This window comes from Babylonia areolata, chromosome 19, assembly GCF_041734735.1.
Source record: "Babylonia areolata isolate BAREFJ2019XMU chromosome 19, ASM4173473v1, whole genome shotgun sequence".
In the NCBI taxonomy this organism is placed as follows: domain Eukaryota; kingdom Metazoa; phylum Mollusca; class Gastropoda; order Neogastropoda; family Buccinidae; genus Babylonia; species Babylonia areolata.
This window is the reverse complement of record NC_134894.1, coordinates 52,820,280-52,839,298: the sequence shown is the minus strand read 5'-3', so window position 1 is coordinate 52,839,298 and position 19,019 is coordinate 52,820,280. Positions and strand designations below refer to the sequence as shown.

The 19,019-nt window shown below is 40.1% G+C and overlaps 1 protein-coding gene across 1 annotated transcript; it reads right to left on the bottom strand.

The window, feature by feature from the left end:
• Positions 1 to 8,217: 8,217 nt before the first annotated feature.
• Positions 8,218 to 17,191, bottom strand: LOC143294204 (UDP-glucuronosyltransferase 2A2-like). Its single transcript, XM_076605634.1, has 5 exons — positions 16,922 to 17,191; positions 16,355 to 16,513; positions 15,741 to 15,899; positions 15,139 to 15,284; positions 8,218 to 8,539 (listed from the first exon to the last, which is right to left on the bottom strand). Exons 1-5 carry the CDS (start codon positions 17,189 to 17,191, stop codon positions 8,218 to 8,220), a joined length of 1,056 nt encoding a protein of 351 aa, XP_076461749.1.
• Positions 17,192 to 19,019: the final 1,828 nt, after the last annotated feature.

Below are 19,019 nucleotides of genomic sequence, written 5' to 3'. Positions count from 1 at the left end.
GACATCCTTGAGGAAAAGGACAAGCCTACATTACATAAATTATGTACAGAAACATTTTCAGGGTGAACTCGATAGACTGAGTAGCTATATGCAATCTAATGGTTTTGAGTTTTCTGTAGAAAAAACACATTTGATCCTCTTTAATAATGGTTATAATCCCAGCAAACTACCACGGTTTTTTTTAGGAGGACGTGAAATATTTTTCAAGTCGGAAATCAAATTTCTTGGGATCCTATTTACTTCAAAACTAAACTGGAAGAAACACATTGATTCAATGGTGACTAAAGCAGTTAAAAGTTTAAATTTCTTAAAAATTGTAAGTCACTCTCCTTGGGGACAAGACTCCAAAATTCTTTTACATTTAGCGACATCTCTCGTAAGATCAAGATTGACCTACGGTCAAGAAATTTTCTTTTCTGCCCCGCCGACGTTCCTAAAGAAGCTGCGAATAATTGACAGTAAAGCTGTGAAACTGGCTTTAGGGGTACCTGTGCATACTAAGACCTCAGAAGCCTATAAGCTTGCGGGTATTCTACCACTAGATGAAATCAGAAAATTAAGTTCTGCTAAATATATTGTGAGATGTACAGCAGTGGATGATTTTGAGGAATTAAATATTAGGTCTGATATTGATTTTCCAAAAAATGCACAAAATAATTCAAATCTACAAACCATTCGCACATATGTGTCAGATATTTTAAATTCTTCAGACATTGATTTGCATGATATGGCACCTCGTGTTCTGGTGCCACCTGTCCCTCCCTGGGAGTTAACAAAAGCAAACGTCAACATATGTGCTTCTGACACAACAAAAGGAGAATCTCCACATATAATAGCAGCATCTGTCAGAATTGAATTAGAAGAAAATTTTGATTATCATTTAAAAGTTTACACTGATGGCTCGGTCCTGGATGATAGCAGTGCAGGATCTGCTTTTGTCATTCCTGACCTAAAAACAGAAAAATCATATTATTTAGGTAAGGGACATTCAATTTTTACAGCTGAATTGGTGGCCATCCTTATGGCTTTAAATCATCTTGTTGATATACCAATCATAATAAGTAATATTCTATTTTGTGTTGATTCTCAATCTGTCTTAAAAGGTTTGCTCCTTTTTGAGAATAATCAAAGAGAAGATTTATTTTTTGAAATTAGGTATTTATTGCACTCCCTATTTGTGAAGGGTACAAATGTTGATTTTTGTTGGATACCATCCCACACTGGATTCCGTTATAACGACCAAGCAGATAGGGCAGCAAAAAGGGGAGCAAAAAATCATATAGATAGTATAAAAGTATATTGCCCATTGTCATACAAGGAAATAAGCAATATACTAGAAAGAGACTTTTATAGGTGCTTGAATTCAAGTCTAAAACCTCGTCAGTTGAGTCTCTCAGACTTTGGTCCGATTCGCAGACCAATTCTGAGCTTAGCTCTCAGACTATTATCAAATTCATTACGGACCAAGTATTGTTCTAATGTCAAGTGTATATGCTTTAATAACCTGACAATTGAGCATATAATTTTTCACTGTAGCTTGATGAAGCCTTTTGTACACGAAAGTGTGTCTTCACAAGTGACTGAGAACGTTGATGTTTTTGACTTTTTGCATTCATTATCAGTTGTTTCGCTTGTCAGTTTAACGACTTCTCTTTTACGAAGTCCTTTAAGTAATTTCCTGTAACTGTATTTAGAGGGTTTTTTTTGTTTGTTTGTTTGTTTTGTTTTTCTTTCAAATTTCACCCACATTTTTACCCTCATTTGCCCATTTTCCCCAAACCCTCCATTCATCCACATCTCCCACCCCTTCTAACAGATAATACTCAGATGTATTCATAAATACTTTTACAAAATGTCTTCAATCACCGATATGTGTGACGGGACATTAAACAAAAATTCCTTCCTTCCTTGTTGTTGTTGTTGTTACCGTCTACACCGAGTGTCCGTACCGATTTTCTTTTTTCTTTCACTTTTTTTTCTTTCTTTCTTTCTTTTTTTTTTTTTTTTTTTTTTCCTTTTCCATCTTTTGTGCATGTGAGTGGGTGTGGGTGTTTGTGTGTGAGGGAGGGCATGGTGTAAAGAAGCTTCCAGCTTATCCAGTTACCCTCAATAAAACATTTGTTCATTTGTTCATTGTTCTCTCTCTCTCTCTCTCTCTCTCTCTCTCTCTCTATATATATATATATATATATATATATATATATATATACAAGGAGAGAGAGAGATACGTGTGTGTGTGTGCGTGTATGTGCGTGTGTGTGTGACTTGTTATACATATGTAGATAAGTATATTATTCTTTTTTTCCTGTTTTCTCTGTTTAGATATTTATTGGAGACCCCATAGGGGAGCCTACAGGGATTTTTTTTTTTTTTTTTCAGTATGAATGCAGCTTTAATAACCACAAAGTTCCTCCAGAGCGGAAATATAATCATAGAATCTGAGCAGCTCCATCATAAAGAATGTTTTCTTAGCCTCGCCTGGACATGTTTCTAGAAACTGAACCGCATTCACAGCAGGAATAATTTGTGGCCATTGAGTCACAACAAGAAATAGGTGAACTTTACTTTTTAAATACATCTCTATGCTGTCAACTGTAATGTCAGGACTTTCAGTGCACACTGTGCGAGGAACTGCGTGTGACTGAACAAAATGTATTATCGCTTTCTGGCCATCTAGGGTCAGTATTGTGCTAGGTTTTCCACGACAGTGTTGCCACACCGTCATCACAGATTCTCTGATTGTTGATGAGACATATTTGGTACAACCGTCATTTTCAGTCTGTGAGAGAATGAAACTGCTCTGGAATCGTTACTGAGAAGAGTATCAACGTTAAAATAATCCCTTTCTCGATGTGCTGAAATTTCAGACACCCTCATTCATGACTAAGCGAGCTAACATTTCAGTTGTCACTCAACGAGCCTTCTTTTTTCAGACGCACTGCTTCGTGACTCAACACGCTAGTATTTCAGCGACGCTCTATCATGACTCAACAAGAAAACATTTCAGGCACGCTCTATCATGACTCGACAAGATAATATTTCAGGCACGCTCTATCATGACTCAACAAGAAAACATTTCAGGCACGCTCTATCATGACTCGACAAGAAAACATTTCAGGCACGCTCTATCATGACTCGACAAGATAACATTTCAGGCACGCTCTATCATGACTCAACAAGATAACATTTCAGGCTCGCTCTATCATGACTCAACAAGATAACATTTCAGGCTCGCTCTATCATGACTCAACAAGATAATATTTCAGGCACGCTCTATCATGACTCAACAAGATAACATTTCAGGCTCGCTCTATCATGACTCAACAAGATAATATTTCAGGCACGCTCTATCATGACTCAACAAGAAAACATTTCAGGCACGCTCTATCATGACTCGACAAGATAACATTTCAGGCACGCTCTATCATGATTCATCAAGCTAATCGTTGAGTCACATTGATTCATGACTCTCCTTGCTTATCTTTCGGGCACTCTCATACATGACTCGATGCAGTATCTTACAGAATACCTGTTTACTTTGATGCCAGATGAGTCGACAGTAAAATTGAGTTTACGTTTACTTCCCTGGCACTGAGGTACAGCACCAGGTGAACCACTTTTCCAGACGTTCGTTAAAGCTGAGGGTGTTCAATGGGAGCTTTCAGGGGTTGGCCACGTTTGATTTTCTTTCTTTCTTTACCTAAATTGTACTTCATTACGTATTTATCTTTGGGGGTTTTTCTGCCCCATCATCTGCACCGCTTCAGTGGCCTTACTCCCACGCCGCTCCTTTAGAGTCAACATTACACGGCCACATCCGGTTTCGTCCGTCACAGTTTCAGCGTCGGCAGTCCGCAGGGAACCATCGATGTTAGGTCGCTAGGAGGCCACACACCAGAGGAGACCCTGCACTGCTGCTGAGTCACTTCGGTGGTGTTCAGTGATGCCCGTTCTGATTTAACGTGCTGAGGACACCACCTACTAAGCCCCCTACTAACGACAATAATGGCTTAGTCGCGGAGCCAGATTGAGTGAGCGTCCCTCCCAGAGTGGAGACCGCCACAACGTCCCCCAAACAACAGCTCCCCCATGAATCTGCCGACACTGAAGACATTGACAGGACTCACCCCAAGCACGGAAGTGGAGGGGTATCGAAACTGAGGTCACCATGAGAGCAGGGCATGAAAGACCACAGACTTTGAGACTGTTTTGTTTATATTGGTGATGATGAAGGAGGAGCAGGATGACGATGACTGACGATGCTATTTTGGTTTGGGACTGTGTGACAAGGCTGTACTCTACGCTTCCTGTCATAATGATAACCCGGCGTTAACCAGGCCCGAGAGATACAGACAATTGCAGTGTTGGTCAGGTATTCAGAGCAACACACCCGAAGGCGCACCCGTGAAGTGAATGACACTCGACTGTGCAGTCCCAGTCTTCCTATGGCACACTCAACTCTGGGTAGGAGCCGGCCACGGGCCGAAAAACCTGCCTCAGCTGGGATTCGAACCCGCGTCCTCCCAGCCGTCAGTCCGCGACGCTAACCACTTCGCCACGGCGGCTGGTATCTTTGTTTTATTGTTCAAGTCCATTTTGTCTTTGTTAGCCTGCTATATTGCGTTGCAACCTTGTTCATAAAGTTTGCAGCACTATACAAACAAGACATTTCCAGTGAGAATAGCTGCAGAAAGATATATATAATTATATATATAGTGCAAGTGACTGGTGTAATCACACCACCAGTTTGTGATACCGGAGAAATCTGTCCCGTGCGGTAATACGTGCTTTATGGTACCTGCAACAAAAGGCGAGCTCGTTTACACAGTAACTATTAGTAAGGGTAGAATATTCATAACCATCTCAGCAGTGATGTATACCTGGACCAAAGGCTTCACTGAAATTGTCAGAAGTCTCTTTATGACTGTCGCTGTTTCTGTCTGTCGGTCTGTCGGTCGGTCGGTACGCTGAGGTTGCTGGTGGTTGCATGTTTCTCGCTCTTTGCAAATAAAGGAAAGATTCCCTGGTATCAATATGATGCATGGTCATCTGTCACTGCCACTGGTCCCAAAACTTTGTTGGTGGGTGCGCTGCACCACTGAACGCATCACCAACATTCTCCATTTCTGGCGGTCAAGAGACAGGGCCTGAGCTTCGGCAAAGCGTGGTCATCATTTTCATTTTGGTGTGCTGGCCTCGTGGTAATGCGTCCACATAGAAAGCGAGAGATCAAATCCTACACTCGGCAGTATTTTCTCCCCCTCCACTAGACCTTGAGTGGTGGTCTGGACGCTAGTCATTCGGATGAGACGATAAACCGACGTCCCGTATTTAGCATGCAATTAGCGCACGTAAAAGAACCCACGGAAACAAAAGGATTGTCCCTGGCAAAATTTTGTAAACAAAATCTTCTTTGATATGAAAACAAACTTTGATACACTTGCAGGCAGAAAATCAAATAGATTATGGGTGGAGCCCCCTGGTGAGTGCAGAACGAGTATTGCAGAGAACATTATGCTGTGACAAAATAGAAATGCAATACAATACAATACAATACAATACAATACAATACAATACAAGCAAATCTACCTGTTCGTGTGCGTCTCTACGGTTCGTCTGAAGGACTAATAATTTTCCATTGATCTACACTGGATTCCAATGAATAATTAACAGAGAGCAAAAAATCAAGACAGTTCACAATTTAAACGTGTCGGCAAGTGGTGAGCTGCACGTGCGTGGTAAAGAGGAGACCTGCCAGTACCAGGCCTAGCTGCCTGTGAACTTTGGTCTTTGCTCAAATAAGAAATGTTCTATTCAGTTTTATCAAACAACCCTCTATCGCTCATCACACACACATGGATCCACACACACAGATAATGACTGTGACTGACACGGAAGATTTGCCCCTTTGTCATTTTACCACATACGTTACTTCACTAAAGGGATACCATTCTCTTTGTGTGCTCAACCACCCACCTCTTTTTTTTTAACTTATTTTTATTCAGTTCACAAGTACAAGGTGGTAAACAATCGTATACATTTTTTTTCTTAAAAATAATAATACCCCCCCCCCCCCCCCAAAAAAAAAAAAAAAAAAAGAAAAGAAAACGAAAATGACAATAATACAATATAAGGAGAAGGATGTGGAATGCAAATGCATATATGTATGGAAAAAGACAGACAAACAATGAAAAACATAAACAGAAAAAAAGGTTTTAACATTTGGAGTATTTCATGAATGAGTGGAACTCGATTACACAAAATAGGCTACATGCTGAATGGAGTTAAAACAATTCGTTTTCAGTGGGAGATGGGGCCTCGAGGATATGTTATTGGAAGGATTTTTTTAATCCGATTTTTCTTTTTTCTTTTCCTTCCTTTCTTCTTCCTTTATTTCTATACATAAACACTTTGTAAGGACTGTGCAATAAAGTTATGTATCAACCATCACTAACATATACATGCATATACATAATACACACATACAGAAATATACATCAGCAACAAAGATTCTTTGTCAGGCAGCCGATTGGAAGTAAGCGATTACTCCAAGAACATTGGTTTATATGATATCCATGTGTTCTGAAAATCAGAATACCGTCAATTTATTTCTGCTACATATTCTTCTATTTTGTACCTATGTTTAAGCTGACTAAGAAATGCGCTCAAAAGTGGATTATTATCACAACAGATTTATCTGCATGAAATTCGGGCTGCTCTCTCCAGGAAGAGCACGTTGCTACACTCCAGCGCCACCCATTATTTTGTATTTGTTTCCTGCGTGCACTTTTATTTGTTTTTCCTATTGAAGTAGCTTTTTCTACAGGCAGGAACAACCCTTTTGTTGCCATGGGTTCTTTTACATGCTCTAAGTGTATGCTGCACACGGGACCTCCGTTTATCATCTCATCCGAATGACTAGCGTCCAGACCACCACTCAAGGTCTAGTGGAGGGGGAGAAAAGATTGGCGGCTGAGCCGTGATTCGAACCAACGCGCTCAGATTCTCTCGCTTCCTAGGTGGACGCGTTACCTCTAGGCCATCACTCCATCTGTAGAGGTGGTACTGGTGACACTCCTGCACACTTTAACAAAAGTGAATTTGTGTAATCTGCATATAAAAGAAGACAGAGAGAAAGAGAGAGAGACATGGATAGATCAAAGTACACAGGCCTGTAGGCCATACTATTATCTCCAGATTTTTTTCTTACAGACAATATATCAATATTCAAACTGGTAAAACGAAATGTTACGATGAACAACGACGTTACACAAATGAACGGCGAATGGATTCTCGACAATGATGCAGACAGAAACAAACTGTTGCTCCGATGATAACAAACAAGTGCTGGTGTGCATTCATGATTTGCAAAGCTTTGAACCATGCTATAAACTATGCAAGAATATGTGGCAAAGAACATTCTAACTGCAATATCAATTCGTCTGTGCACACACACACACACACACACACACACACACACACACAGAGTTCAGACAACAAAATCAATGACCTAGCCAGTCGCAGACGTTGGCACGTGCACGTTGGTGTGTGTATTCAGTGATGGAAATGCTGAGGTAGCCTCAAAATCACTATCATGTCCATTTAAAATGTTCACACTACGAGTTATATTCATCGTCTGTATATTATGTGTTGAATATAAATGCACTTATGTAAATGACAGTACTACACATATCTATACAACACTAAGACACACTAAGTCTATGTAAAAGCCTGACATACCTACCATCACAAACTCCGGAAACTAAGTCCAAAAAGAAAATGTCTATAGATCAGATGACAGACAGAAATAGAAAATAATGTTTCCTAAATTAGACATTGGTCATAATGGACAACATCATCATCAAGAAGAAGAAGAATTTATAATGCGCTCTACCTCTTTAGCACTGGAGCTCAGAGTTAACTAACATCATCTTCTTCTTCTTCGTTCGTGGGCTGCTACTCCCACTTTCACTCGTATGTACACGAGTGGGCTTTTACATGTATGACCGTTTTTACCCCGCCACATAGGCAGCCATACTCTGTTTTCGGGAGTTAACTAACACCAATATGAAGGGGAGTGGAGGAGGGAGGGGGAGGGGGGCTGCGAGAGGAAATGGTTCCAAAAAATTTAATTAACGTCAGTGAAGTAGAATATTTTCTCCCCCTCCACCAGACCTTGTGTGGTGGTGTAGACGCCCAGTGTCATGATGACTCCGACTACTGCTGCTTGGTCCCCTTGTCAGCGCTGCCTTCAGACCGTGCAGCCCGGCACTTCACCAGGTGGCGAACAGTGACGCTGCAGCCCCAAACCAGCAGTGTCGGAACAGCCAGCACGCCAAGGATCAGTACACAGAATACATCCAGCCCTATGTACTGCACAAAGTTCAGGTCCTCCGTCTGGGGTTTCAGGTGCTCGCCGCCATGTTTGATGACGTGTTCCAGTGCCGACACGGCCCGGTGTGCGGGGGTCTCCGGCCTCTCGTGGAACAAGATGGAGTAGAACTTCATGCTGTCTCCCACCTTGGGGTCCTCCACAAGGCTGTCCGACAGGCAGTTAATCCACTACAGCTTTGTCTATCACTCCTCTTTGTTGCCAACCATAATAAATCATGTATAACAATAATAGTAAGAAGAGGAATCTGAATATACATAGTACCTATTCTCTCAATAATGTACAAGGTGCTTTACAAAAGCAGGCACACACACACACACACACACACACACACACACACACACACACACACACTCCGCCCCTTACTGGAGACACACGGATTTCAACGAGAAGTCAGTTCTCATGACTGCCGGTGACCCGTCAACTCATTTTCCGGCTACCAGCAAGGACAGAAACACACCACTTGCCTCTAACGACAAGCTCACAGCTACAACCACAGTTGTCGAAACCAGTGATTCTAATTGTTACAAAACAAATTATCAAACACAGAAAACGGCCAAACACAAAATTCAAAATAAAAGTCTACACCATGCCAAATATCCTGAACACAAAAGAAAATCAAATGAGATAAAGAACAACGCTGGAAGAGAAGATGCGAGTTGCGACAAGAGTGAAACTGTCTCAAGTAGTGACTCTGAAAGTGAGGCAATAAACAGTGAGAAGGAAGATGATTTTTTGCACGAAGAGAAAGAACAAGACCACCACCAGCTCCCACGAATCATCATATACCATGATTCCGTCCTCAGGGACGTTGATGCCATCAGACTCGGGCGATTATACGGCTTGAAAATACAGAAGAAGAAAGCGTACAACACCAGTTACCGCACACTAGACATCATCAGTGAAACGTCACCTGATACTGTACTACTGCACACTGGTATCAATGATCTGAAGAAGAAAAGCGCAGAAACAGTGACAGCCGAACTCGTAACAACCGTCTCCAAACTGCAGGACAACTACCCGGATTCTAAGATCATAATCAGCAAAGTGACAGAAACAAAATCAGAAGAAATCACACACAAAGCCAATTTGCTGAACGCCTTAATTTACACCAGGCTGCATGACAACGCAAACATCTCATTCCTCGGTCATGAAAACGTAAGGACAGATCTGCATCTACAAGATGATATCCATCCCAACAGAAAAGGAGCAAGCTTGCTGGCGGCAAACATTGGCCGGTACTTAGACCACATGTTCTGGGAAAGGCCAAAAAAGAAACTTCGTCAAAACTATTGGAAAAGACGAACGGAAAACAATCCAGAGAGCCGCAAGGAATACCAACCAAGCCGACGCAGATTTATTGTAAGACAAGATCCAAGACGCTACGTGAGAGATGCACCAAGACGCAGCAACAACGAATACACGGTGGGCTACAGAAGTACCAACAGACGGGACAACATTCCACATTTCAACACGCAAGACAACTACAATCACAGCAGAAGGCCCTACAGAGGTCCAGCCGTACGACAACGCAGCACAAAACCACTTCAGTTATCAACGGCGATACGACTTCATCCCCTACAACAGAGACACAACGACATACAGTGGCTACACACAGGGACAACGGTTCAGAGACAGCTGGTTCAACAGTACGGAACAGAACAACTACCATTCTGATTATTGATCTTAACAATGTTTGACTGGCAAGGAGATTTAGGCAATGACGATTGATCATCAAAAAGTTCCTTAAAGACAACAAAAACAAAAACATTCACATATATTTCTTCTCTTTTTTTGTTGGTGTTTTAACCACTCGTTAGTGTTACATTTTTCTTTTCTTTTGTATATCTTTTTTTTTTATCTAATCGTTATGTTAAAAAAAGTCATTGAACATACTTTCATGGAACCTCAAAGGGTACAAAGAGACAATAGATGGACTTACGACAAATAAATTAGCACATGATTGGGTAATAAAACACTTCAGTAAATATGATATTATCTTTTTACAAGAAACCCATCTAGATAAAGACACTGCAAGTAACATCATTCCAAATTTTGCACCTGGAATTCATTGTGTACGTCAAAAACGTAAAAAAGCAGTAAGTTCATCAGGGGGGATATCAATTTACATTAAAGAAGATTTAAGAAAGAACATCAAAATACTGCTGAGCAGTAACAGCGACATTGTGTGGATAAAGATACCAAGCACCAATGACAACGACGACACTTTTGTGGGATGTGTCTACATCCCTCCAGAAACATCCTCTTTTGGAAAAGATAATACCACGGACATCTGGGATAAGTTAGAAGAAAACGTCGAAGAAATCAACGAAATGGGAAACATCATACTTTGTGGAGATTTCAATGCACGAACAGCTGGGATACCAGATTTCATTCAAATGGAACATGAAAACAACAGATGTAACTTACCTTATAATGATCATTGTGATTTGATATACAACAGAAATTCAATGGATGGCTATGTGCAAAAAGCTGGTAGAAGACTGGTGTCCATATGCATTGACAATAATTTGTGTATCCTCAATGGAAGAACACAGGGTGATTTAGATGGACACTTTACATGCTATAGTCCAAATGGCTGTAGTGTTTTTGATTATTTTATTTGTTCTACCACTATGAAAAAAGACATCTCACATATGAAAGTTCATCCCCTTAAATCTTTTTCAGATCACTGTCCGATGGAATTAAGTTTTTTCGTAACTGGATTTTCGACAAAATCAGAAAGGAATTTGATATCAGTTAAAACGTCACGAAAAGAAACATTTAAAGCTGAAGACGTCACACACCGATACTTATGGGATGCCTTCTCAGACGAGAAATATTTAAGAGCTTTCAAAATGCCATGGATAAAAACCCAACTTGTTCAAATAGAACAAAGATTAGATACGTATATTGAAAATGATGCCGGTATTTCTAAACTAGCACTAAACAATACTATTTATGATTTTACACAAATGATGAAATTTGCGGCTAATGTAAGTCTTAGGAAGAAAACAAACGTTAGTAAGCGCAAAAGAAAAAACATTAAAAAATGGTTTGATTGTGAATGTTATGAACACAGGAAAGATCTTAGATCAATACTGAATGCCATAAATAGGCATCCATATAATAAATCCCTATGCAAAAAAATATTTTTCCAAACGTAAGATCTATAATAGACTGTTAAGACGAAAGAAAAGAATGTACACAAATGATCTTGCGAATAAAATCAGCGATGTCCATTATAAAGACCCAAACACCGCCTGGAAAACATTAAAAAGTTTACAACCTGCAGGCGAGAATGCCACACGCAAATATCAGTTGAATACATCCATATGGATTTCACATCTGGAAAAGCTCATTGGCAAAGAGGTGAATGTAGAAGAAAAACAAAGGCAAAAAATCAGAAACGAACTTAAAAAGAGTCAAACAGATGAGAGTCTGCTTTCAAATATCAACTTAACAATATCAAACAAAGAAATCAAGAAAGCGTGCAAGCATCAAAAAAATAATAAATCACCAGGATTGGATGGCATTACAAACGAAATGGTCAAAACAAGTCTTCCAATAACTATCCATATCATTCAAAAAATGTTTAACATTATTTTCACTCAAGGTATATATCCAGGATGTTGGAAAAATGGTTTAAACATTCCATTGTATAAAAATGGGAACCCGGGAGATCCAAATAATTATCGGGGAATAACCTTAACCAATACCTTGGGAAAAGTATTCTGCACAATAGAACAAGGTGAACGCCTAACAAAGGAACAAATTGGATTTCGGAAACACTACAGAACAACTGATCAAATCTTCATTCTAAAAAAGATCATTAATGAAGTAATAAAAGTAAAAAATGGTAGATTATACGGTTGTTTTGTAGATTTTGAAAAAGCCTTTGATATTGTTTGGCACGATTCCCTGTTCCTAAAGTTGAAAAGAATGGGCATAACTGGAAAATGCTCTGATATAATTAAAGACATGTATGATAATTCCAAAATTCAAATAAATTCATACGAAGGTCTTAGCACAGAAATAACCGTACAGAAGGGTGTACAACAGGGCAATACACTAAGCCCAACTTTATTTAATATTTTCATAGATGATATTGTAAAATCTATGGAAAGTAACGATTCTCCAAAATTCAATGCTGTTTCACCCAGCAATGTACCATGTTTACTTTATGCTGATGATCTGGTTATTCTGTCTTTAACAAGAAAAGGATTGCAACAAAAATTACATAATTTGAACACATATTGCCATAGTTGGGGATTAAAAATTAATAGAGAAAAAACGAAAGTGGTAATCTTTACAAGATCTGACCGAAAAGTACCAATATATTTCTACTGTGGGGAAGATATAATACAAACAGCAGAAGAATATAAATATTTAGGAGTTATATTCCACAAAAGTGGAAGTCTGATAAGAGCACAGGAACACCTAACTAAACAAGCAAACAAAGCATTGCATACTTTACGAAGAACATTCAAAACTATCAACATCAATCCAGATACCATATCTAAACTATATGATACTTTGATAACGCCAATATCGATTTATGGGGCGGAGGTATGGTTACCTTACCAAGTCAAACCAGATGATTCTTTCGATTTAGCACATCTTTTTGACGACTGCTTATCGAATAAGTTTCCACATGAAAAATTACACATTAAATTCTGTAAGCAAATACTTGGAGTACACAAAAAAGCTATGGTGCTTCCTGTGTTAGGTGAACTGGGCAGATTCCCAATAAGTTTAAAGATAATGTGCCAGATTATTACATATTGGATTCACATTATTCAATTACCAGAAACTTCCCTCATCAACAAAATATATAAGTCCATGTACCAACAAGAAAATACAACTTCCCCATGGTTGATATTTGTTAAAAAGATACTCGAAATTATAGGCCTTGATCACATTTGGAAAAATCAATTCACATTCAGCGTATATAGACTGAAATACGTCGTGTATAAACAATTAGAAAATGAATATATCAAATACTGGAAAGATAAAAGAGAAAAAACATTAAAGCTAAAATTTTACAATACGATTGTAGCAGAGTACAAAACTGAAACCTATCTTTTAAATATATCAGATACAAAACACAGACAAGCTTTAACGAAACTCAGAATAAGCGCACATGACCTAAAGATTGAGAGAGGTAGATATTTAAATATTCCACAACAAGACAGATTGTGCAACAAGTGTAACATCCTGGAAGACGAAATCCATCTTCTTGATCACTGTATTAAATATAAAACCTTAAGGCAACAATTTTTAAAGGATATTCAAAATTTGAATAACACAGGACATATTCCCAGTCAGGTGATGCAAACAGATGATGAATATATACAAACAAGATTGGGAAAATTTGTTTATGAATGCTGCTGCAATTTACTGCATTAACTGATTGATTAATTGTGTGTTTTTTCATTCGTTCATTCATTTACCATTGCACTTGTGTCTTATAAACCTTACGGTTTCATGACAATAAAATCTATTCTATTCTATTCTATTCACACACACACACACAACACACACACACACACAACAACAACACACCACAACATACACACACACACATACACCACACCACAACACACACACATACACCACACCACAACACACACACACACACACACACACACACATGCACACGCACACACACACACACACACACACACACACACACACACACACATGCACACGCACACCGTCGCACACGCACACACAATCAATAATTATGTGATAAAGGGGTGTACGTTATGTGGAAAAGACTGACAGCGGATCTATTAACCTGCACAGTACCTTATGATTATGTGCAGTTTAGGGATAATGGGTGTACACTTCAGGTAACAACGTTTGATATGGAATACTCGACGACCGTCGATGCAATATCATTCAAAGAACATAACCGAAACAATTTCAGAAACATCATGATCTATCACATGCATTGCAGAATACCTAGGGTATCTTTCATTTTTAAACAATGAAAATTACATCAATTTGTAAAAGATGATTTTCTTTCACACAGTCAGTTGTCAATCATATTCTTCACATCTGCAGGGAAAGAGGCGTTCTTACATGTCAAACATGCGCCAAGTTGGAGTTCGACACTCAAGAGTAATTGTCATTTTGTTTTTGTCTGACGATACAAAATGTACAGACTGTTTTTTGACTGTGAAAAGGCTGAACACGATGTTCATGAAACAACGTAATTTTCTTATCCTGTTCCATATATCATAAACACTGAGCAAGAAAAATTGGGGACCACGAGACACAGAGAAAAACAAAACGAAACACAGAAACATAATTATTATCAATTTACATACGTGAATATTGAAAAGGAATGAATAATGAACACGTTCCTGACTGCATACAGCACTAGTATGTGTCGTCTATTTAGGTTGTTCTTCAGTGTTTCACTGGGTATGTTTCAATGTAAACGCAATGATTTTTTTTTCTCAACTTGCACTATTTTGTATTGTGTCATACCTAAACCTTTCTATCATCCAAGAGAAAAGCCAACCAAAGCACATACTTTTCTTAAATTCATACATGATTACAATGCGTGAATGAATAACCAATCTTGTTTCATGATATCAAAACACTACCTGTGTATGCATATTGTTTGTTTAGTTAGTTGGTTATTGGAGATGGTGGGCTTTGGGTGGGTGGGTGGGGGGGGGGTTACAAGATTTCTAACTTAGATATAACACCAATGACCTACAAAGCAGACCCACCCATTGATTGTGGCACCCAGCTCCTCAGCTGTTATCGTTTTGAGATCAGCCGATCCGCCGACCCCAAAGTCAGCCACCCGTTTCGCCGTGCCGTACCCATCAGCGTTGAGAGGCGTGCAGAGAATGGGAACCCCGTGGTACAGGCCCTAGTGCACACACGACACACAACGTGGCTTCGTGCAAACATGAAATTTATTCAATGCATGGCTGTGTGTGCATGCATGTGTGTGTGTGTGTGTGTGTGTGTGTGTGTGTGTGTGTGTGTGTGTGTGTGTGTGTGTGTGTTGTAAAGTGCTTTGAGAAGTTTGAAAGTGTTACACACACACACACACACACACACACACACACACACACACACACATATATATATATAGAGAGAGAGAGAGTACTTGAATAGCTCCATGTTTGCTGCTGGTATTAGGATTGCTAGAAAGGAGCTGTGTATCGGTCGATGTCGAGAAGTAATGCCACTGAAAAGGCACAGAAGATGGGTCAGTACGCGTCCACATATCGCCACCACCACCGAATAACAAAAACAGCAACACAAAACACAAAGAAGATCAACATGTTCTTAAACATGCCTATGAACAGGATGCACTTGCCTCAAAAAAGCCGTTCTTCCCGCAGTGAGAGACGAACAGTCTGGTGTTGGCGTGACCCAGAGCGTCATTTTGCGGAAACCAGGACACGATTTTCACGTGCTTGGGCACTGGCACTGTGGCCCTGTCCACACTGAGACGGAGCACCACGTTCATCCTCACCTTCACCACACACATCATTTCCGTTCAGATTTATCTTTACTCCATCTCGTTTCTCTACATTGTCTACTTCTTGCGATCGGCATCTGGGCATGTCCATAATCCTGTCTACTGCATAGGTGTATAATAGTTAATGTTACAGTCAACTTATCTTCAAATGTGTTGTTCAAATGTGTTAGCTTGAGTTTATCTTTCAAAAACACCCTGACCGGTGCTGCCATAATGGTAATTGAGTTAAAGAATTCATTTCGCTTTTCTTACCTCTATGAATAGTCGTGCGTGTTCATGTCCTTGTAGTGAGTGGCACGAAACTGAATTTTGGGTGAGGGGATAAACTTTATACTAATCATGATCTTGTTTTTTGGTGCTTTTTTCATCGGCTCTTTTTTCTTGCTTTGTAAATATTATATTTCAATCAGTTACGCTGCATGTTCATTCATGTATCATTCAAAGCTGACCTTGGCAGTGGCGGACAGCAGTTTATCCGTTATGCTCTGTGAGGCGTTGTACAGCATGGAACCCATGGAGATGACTACAACGCCATCTGGGGAAGAATCAAAATACTTCTGGAGGTCCTCTGGCATTGACTTTGCTGGACCAGTCGTCAGTCCCCCTACCTGAAAAAATACACCCGGATAGTACAGCATTACCGTAGATAAATAGCTGTTTTGTTTTTTAAACAGCTGCAGAATGAATAAAGTACGATAGTGCATCATTAGGTGTCCGTTTTCCCCATAAACTATTCAGCGATGCATTTCCCGTTATATTTTGGTTTTCTGTGTGTGTGTGTGTGTGTGTGTGTGTGTGTGTGTGTGTGTTTGTGTGTGTGTGTGCTTACAGTTATAGCAATAATCATGTCAGTCTTCATTTCAAACAGTCCGCCTTTTTTTCTTCTTTCTTTTTATATACATAAATGTGTAATTGTCTTTAAAAATCACCCCCTCCTCCCCCCCCAAAAAAAAAAATTATATACCCTACCCCACTTTACCCCCACCACAGCCATCATGGTTAGTTTGAGTTCCTACCTGTACAAAATTTGGAAAGGTCGCTTTGGCATAGTCGAGGATGTAGTCAGAGTTCTCCAGATAAAGAACAGCCTTTTTCATGGCTGCTCCATAGTCAAAACCTTCCAGATCCTCTCCAAAATCATCGCCTTGATCATACAGAGAACCAATCACATGTGTCATCATCTCTGTCAAGCTGAACATCATAGTATTGACCAGCCGCTGGCCGAAGTTCATCCGGCCAGGCAGGTGTGATATGGGGTTGGGATAGGAGGTGACTGGCCAGGGCATGCCGCTGTCATAAGTACTGATGAAACTGCCAGTCAGGGCGAATGGTTTGCGCAGGTAAGCTGCAACAAGAGTCAGGCATCTGCAGAAAGGTGTGCCATCGATGATAACCATGTCCAGTTTCTTTGGGGATTCCTGAAACACCACAGTGAACAGAGTGTAAAACTGACAGAAATTCGTTGATATGGGTTCTCTGATTCTGAGTACATAAAGAAATTTCCAAACTCGGAATCAATTGAGAGTTGAACTTCTTGTTTATGTCGATGGTTTTACATCTCCTTCAGCATAACTGGTACAGGAAAGTCTTGGGCTGGTCAGGCTGTGAGTGAACTGAATTCACAGCAATTTCAGAAATTCATTTCTCGTTACATATACTTACAGTCTGCGTGAGTATTTGGACTTACAAATGTCTGTTTAGGTCACATTGTTCAATGTTCGTGGAACTGTAAGTGGGAGTCAGATTTAAATCATACAGAATAAAATCATTCAACAGTAAAACAGTCTGCATTTGTTGCTGCAAGAAACAACACCTACATGATGCACACCCTGTACGCTGCATTGCATCGTGAAGAGACACGTCACATCACTCATTTCAGAGCAATCAATGACCCAATATCTAGTCCTTGGTGCAACTGGGCTGTCTTACACAGTAAATAGACAATGTATTCTCACATTAGTTTCACAATAAATGTTGTCAGCAAATGCAAAGAAAAAACACCTGCATATTCCAATAACTCTGTTTTATCCCAGAATAAAATAAACAGATGAACAGATGAATGAATATAGATAAATGAAAATAAATACACAAAGACCAGCCGCCGTTGAGAATGGTTAGCGTCTCGGACTGACGGCTGGGAGGACATGGGCTCGATTCCCAGCCCAGCGCAGCCGGCTCCTACCCGGAATTGAGTGCGTTATAGGTTTAACTGGGAAGACTGGGACAAACACAGTCGAGTGTCATCCACTTCCCTTTGTGTCTTTGGGTGTGTTGATCTAATTTTCTGACTAAGACTGCAAGTGTCTGTAATTCCCAGGCCTGCTTAACGCCAGGATATCATTATGACAGAAAGCATAGAGTACAGCCTTGTAATGTTGTCCCTAACCTAAATAGACCCCCTTTTCAGCATAGTCTTCATCATCATCGTCGTCGTCATCCTCCTCCACCTCTTTCATCATCAATATACAAAAAGTCATAGATTATGTTTTTCATGCCCTGCTCTCATGGTGACCCCAGTTTTGATCCCCCTCCACTTCTGTGCTTGGGGTGAGTCCTGTCAAGGTCTTCAGTGCCGGCAGATTCATAACGGACTGTCATTGGAGGGACGTGGTGGCGGGGGGTGGGGGTGAGGGTGAGGACGTTCACTCAGTCTGACTCTGCAACTAAGCAATTATTGTCTTCAGCTGGGGGCAAGAAGGTGGTGTCCCAAGTATGTTCAATCAGAACAGGCACTACTGAACACCACTGAAGTGACTCAGCAACAGTGCAGGGTCTCCTCAGATGTGTGGCCTGATGGCCACCTATCATCGATGGTTCCTTCGGAATGCGACAGACGAACCCGGGTGTGGCTGTGTGGGGGGGAACTAGGAATGAGCGGCATGGGAGTAATGCCACTGAAACTGTGCAGATGATGCGCGGGCGGGAGGGGGGGAAATAAATATAATAGATAAATACATAAACAAATAGAAAGATATATAGATAGATAGGTAGGTAGATAGATATATACGAATGAACGAACGAACGAACGAATGTTTTATTCAGATAAGGCCAGAGCCCCTTACTGAAGGGGAATTCATTGATAAATAATAATTAGAAAATGACATGATACAGTAA

What these genes read in the sequence shown, in the direction of transcription:
- LOC143294204 (XM_076605634.1), bottom strand. Translation starts at nt 17,191, where the DNA reads ATGCCCTGGCCAGTCACCTCCTATCCCAACCCCATATCACACCTGCCT. An exon ending in CCTTTCCAAATTTTGTACAG is followed by an intron (nt 16,514 to 16,921) that starts GTAGGAACTCAA and finishes GTATTTTTTCAG; the next exon opens with GTAGGGGGACTGACGACTGG. An exon ending in CTGGGTGCCACAATCAATGG is followed by an intron (nt 8,540 to 15,138) that starts GTGGGTCTGCTT and finishes CCTGTCGGACAG; the next exon opens with CCTTGTGGAGGACCCCAAGG.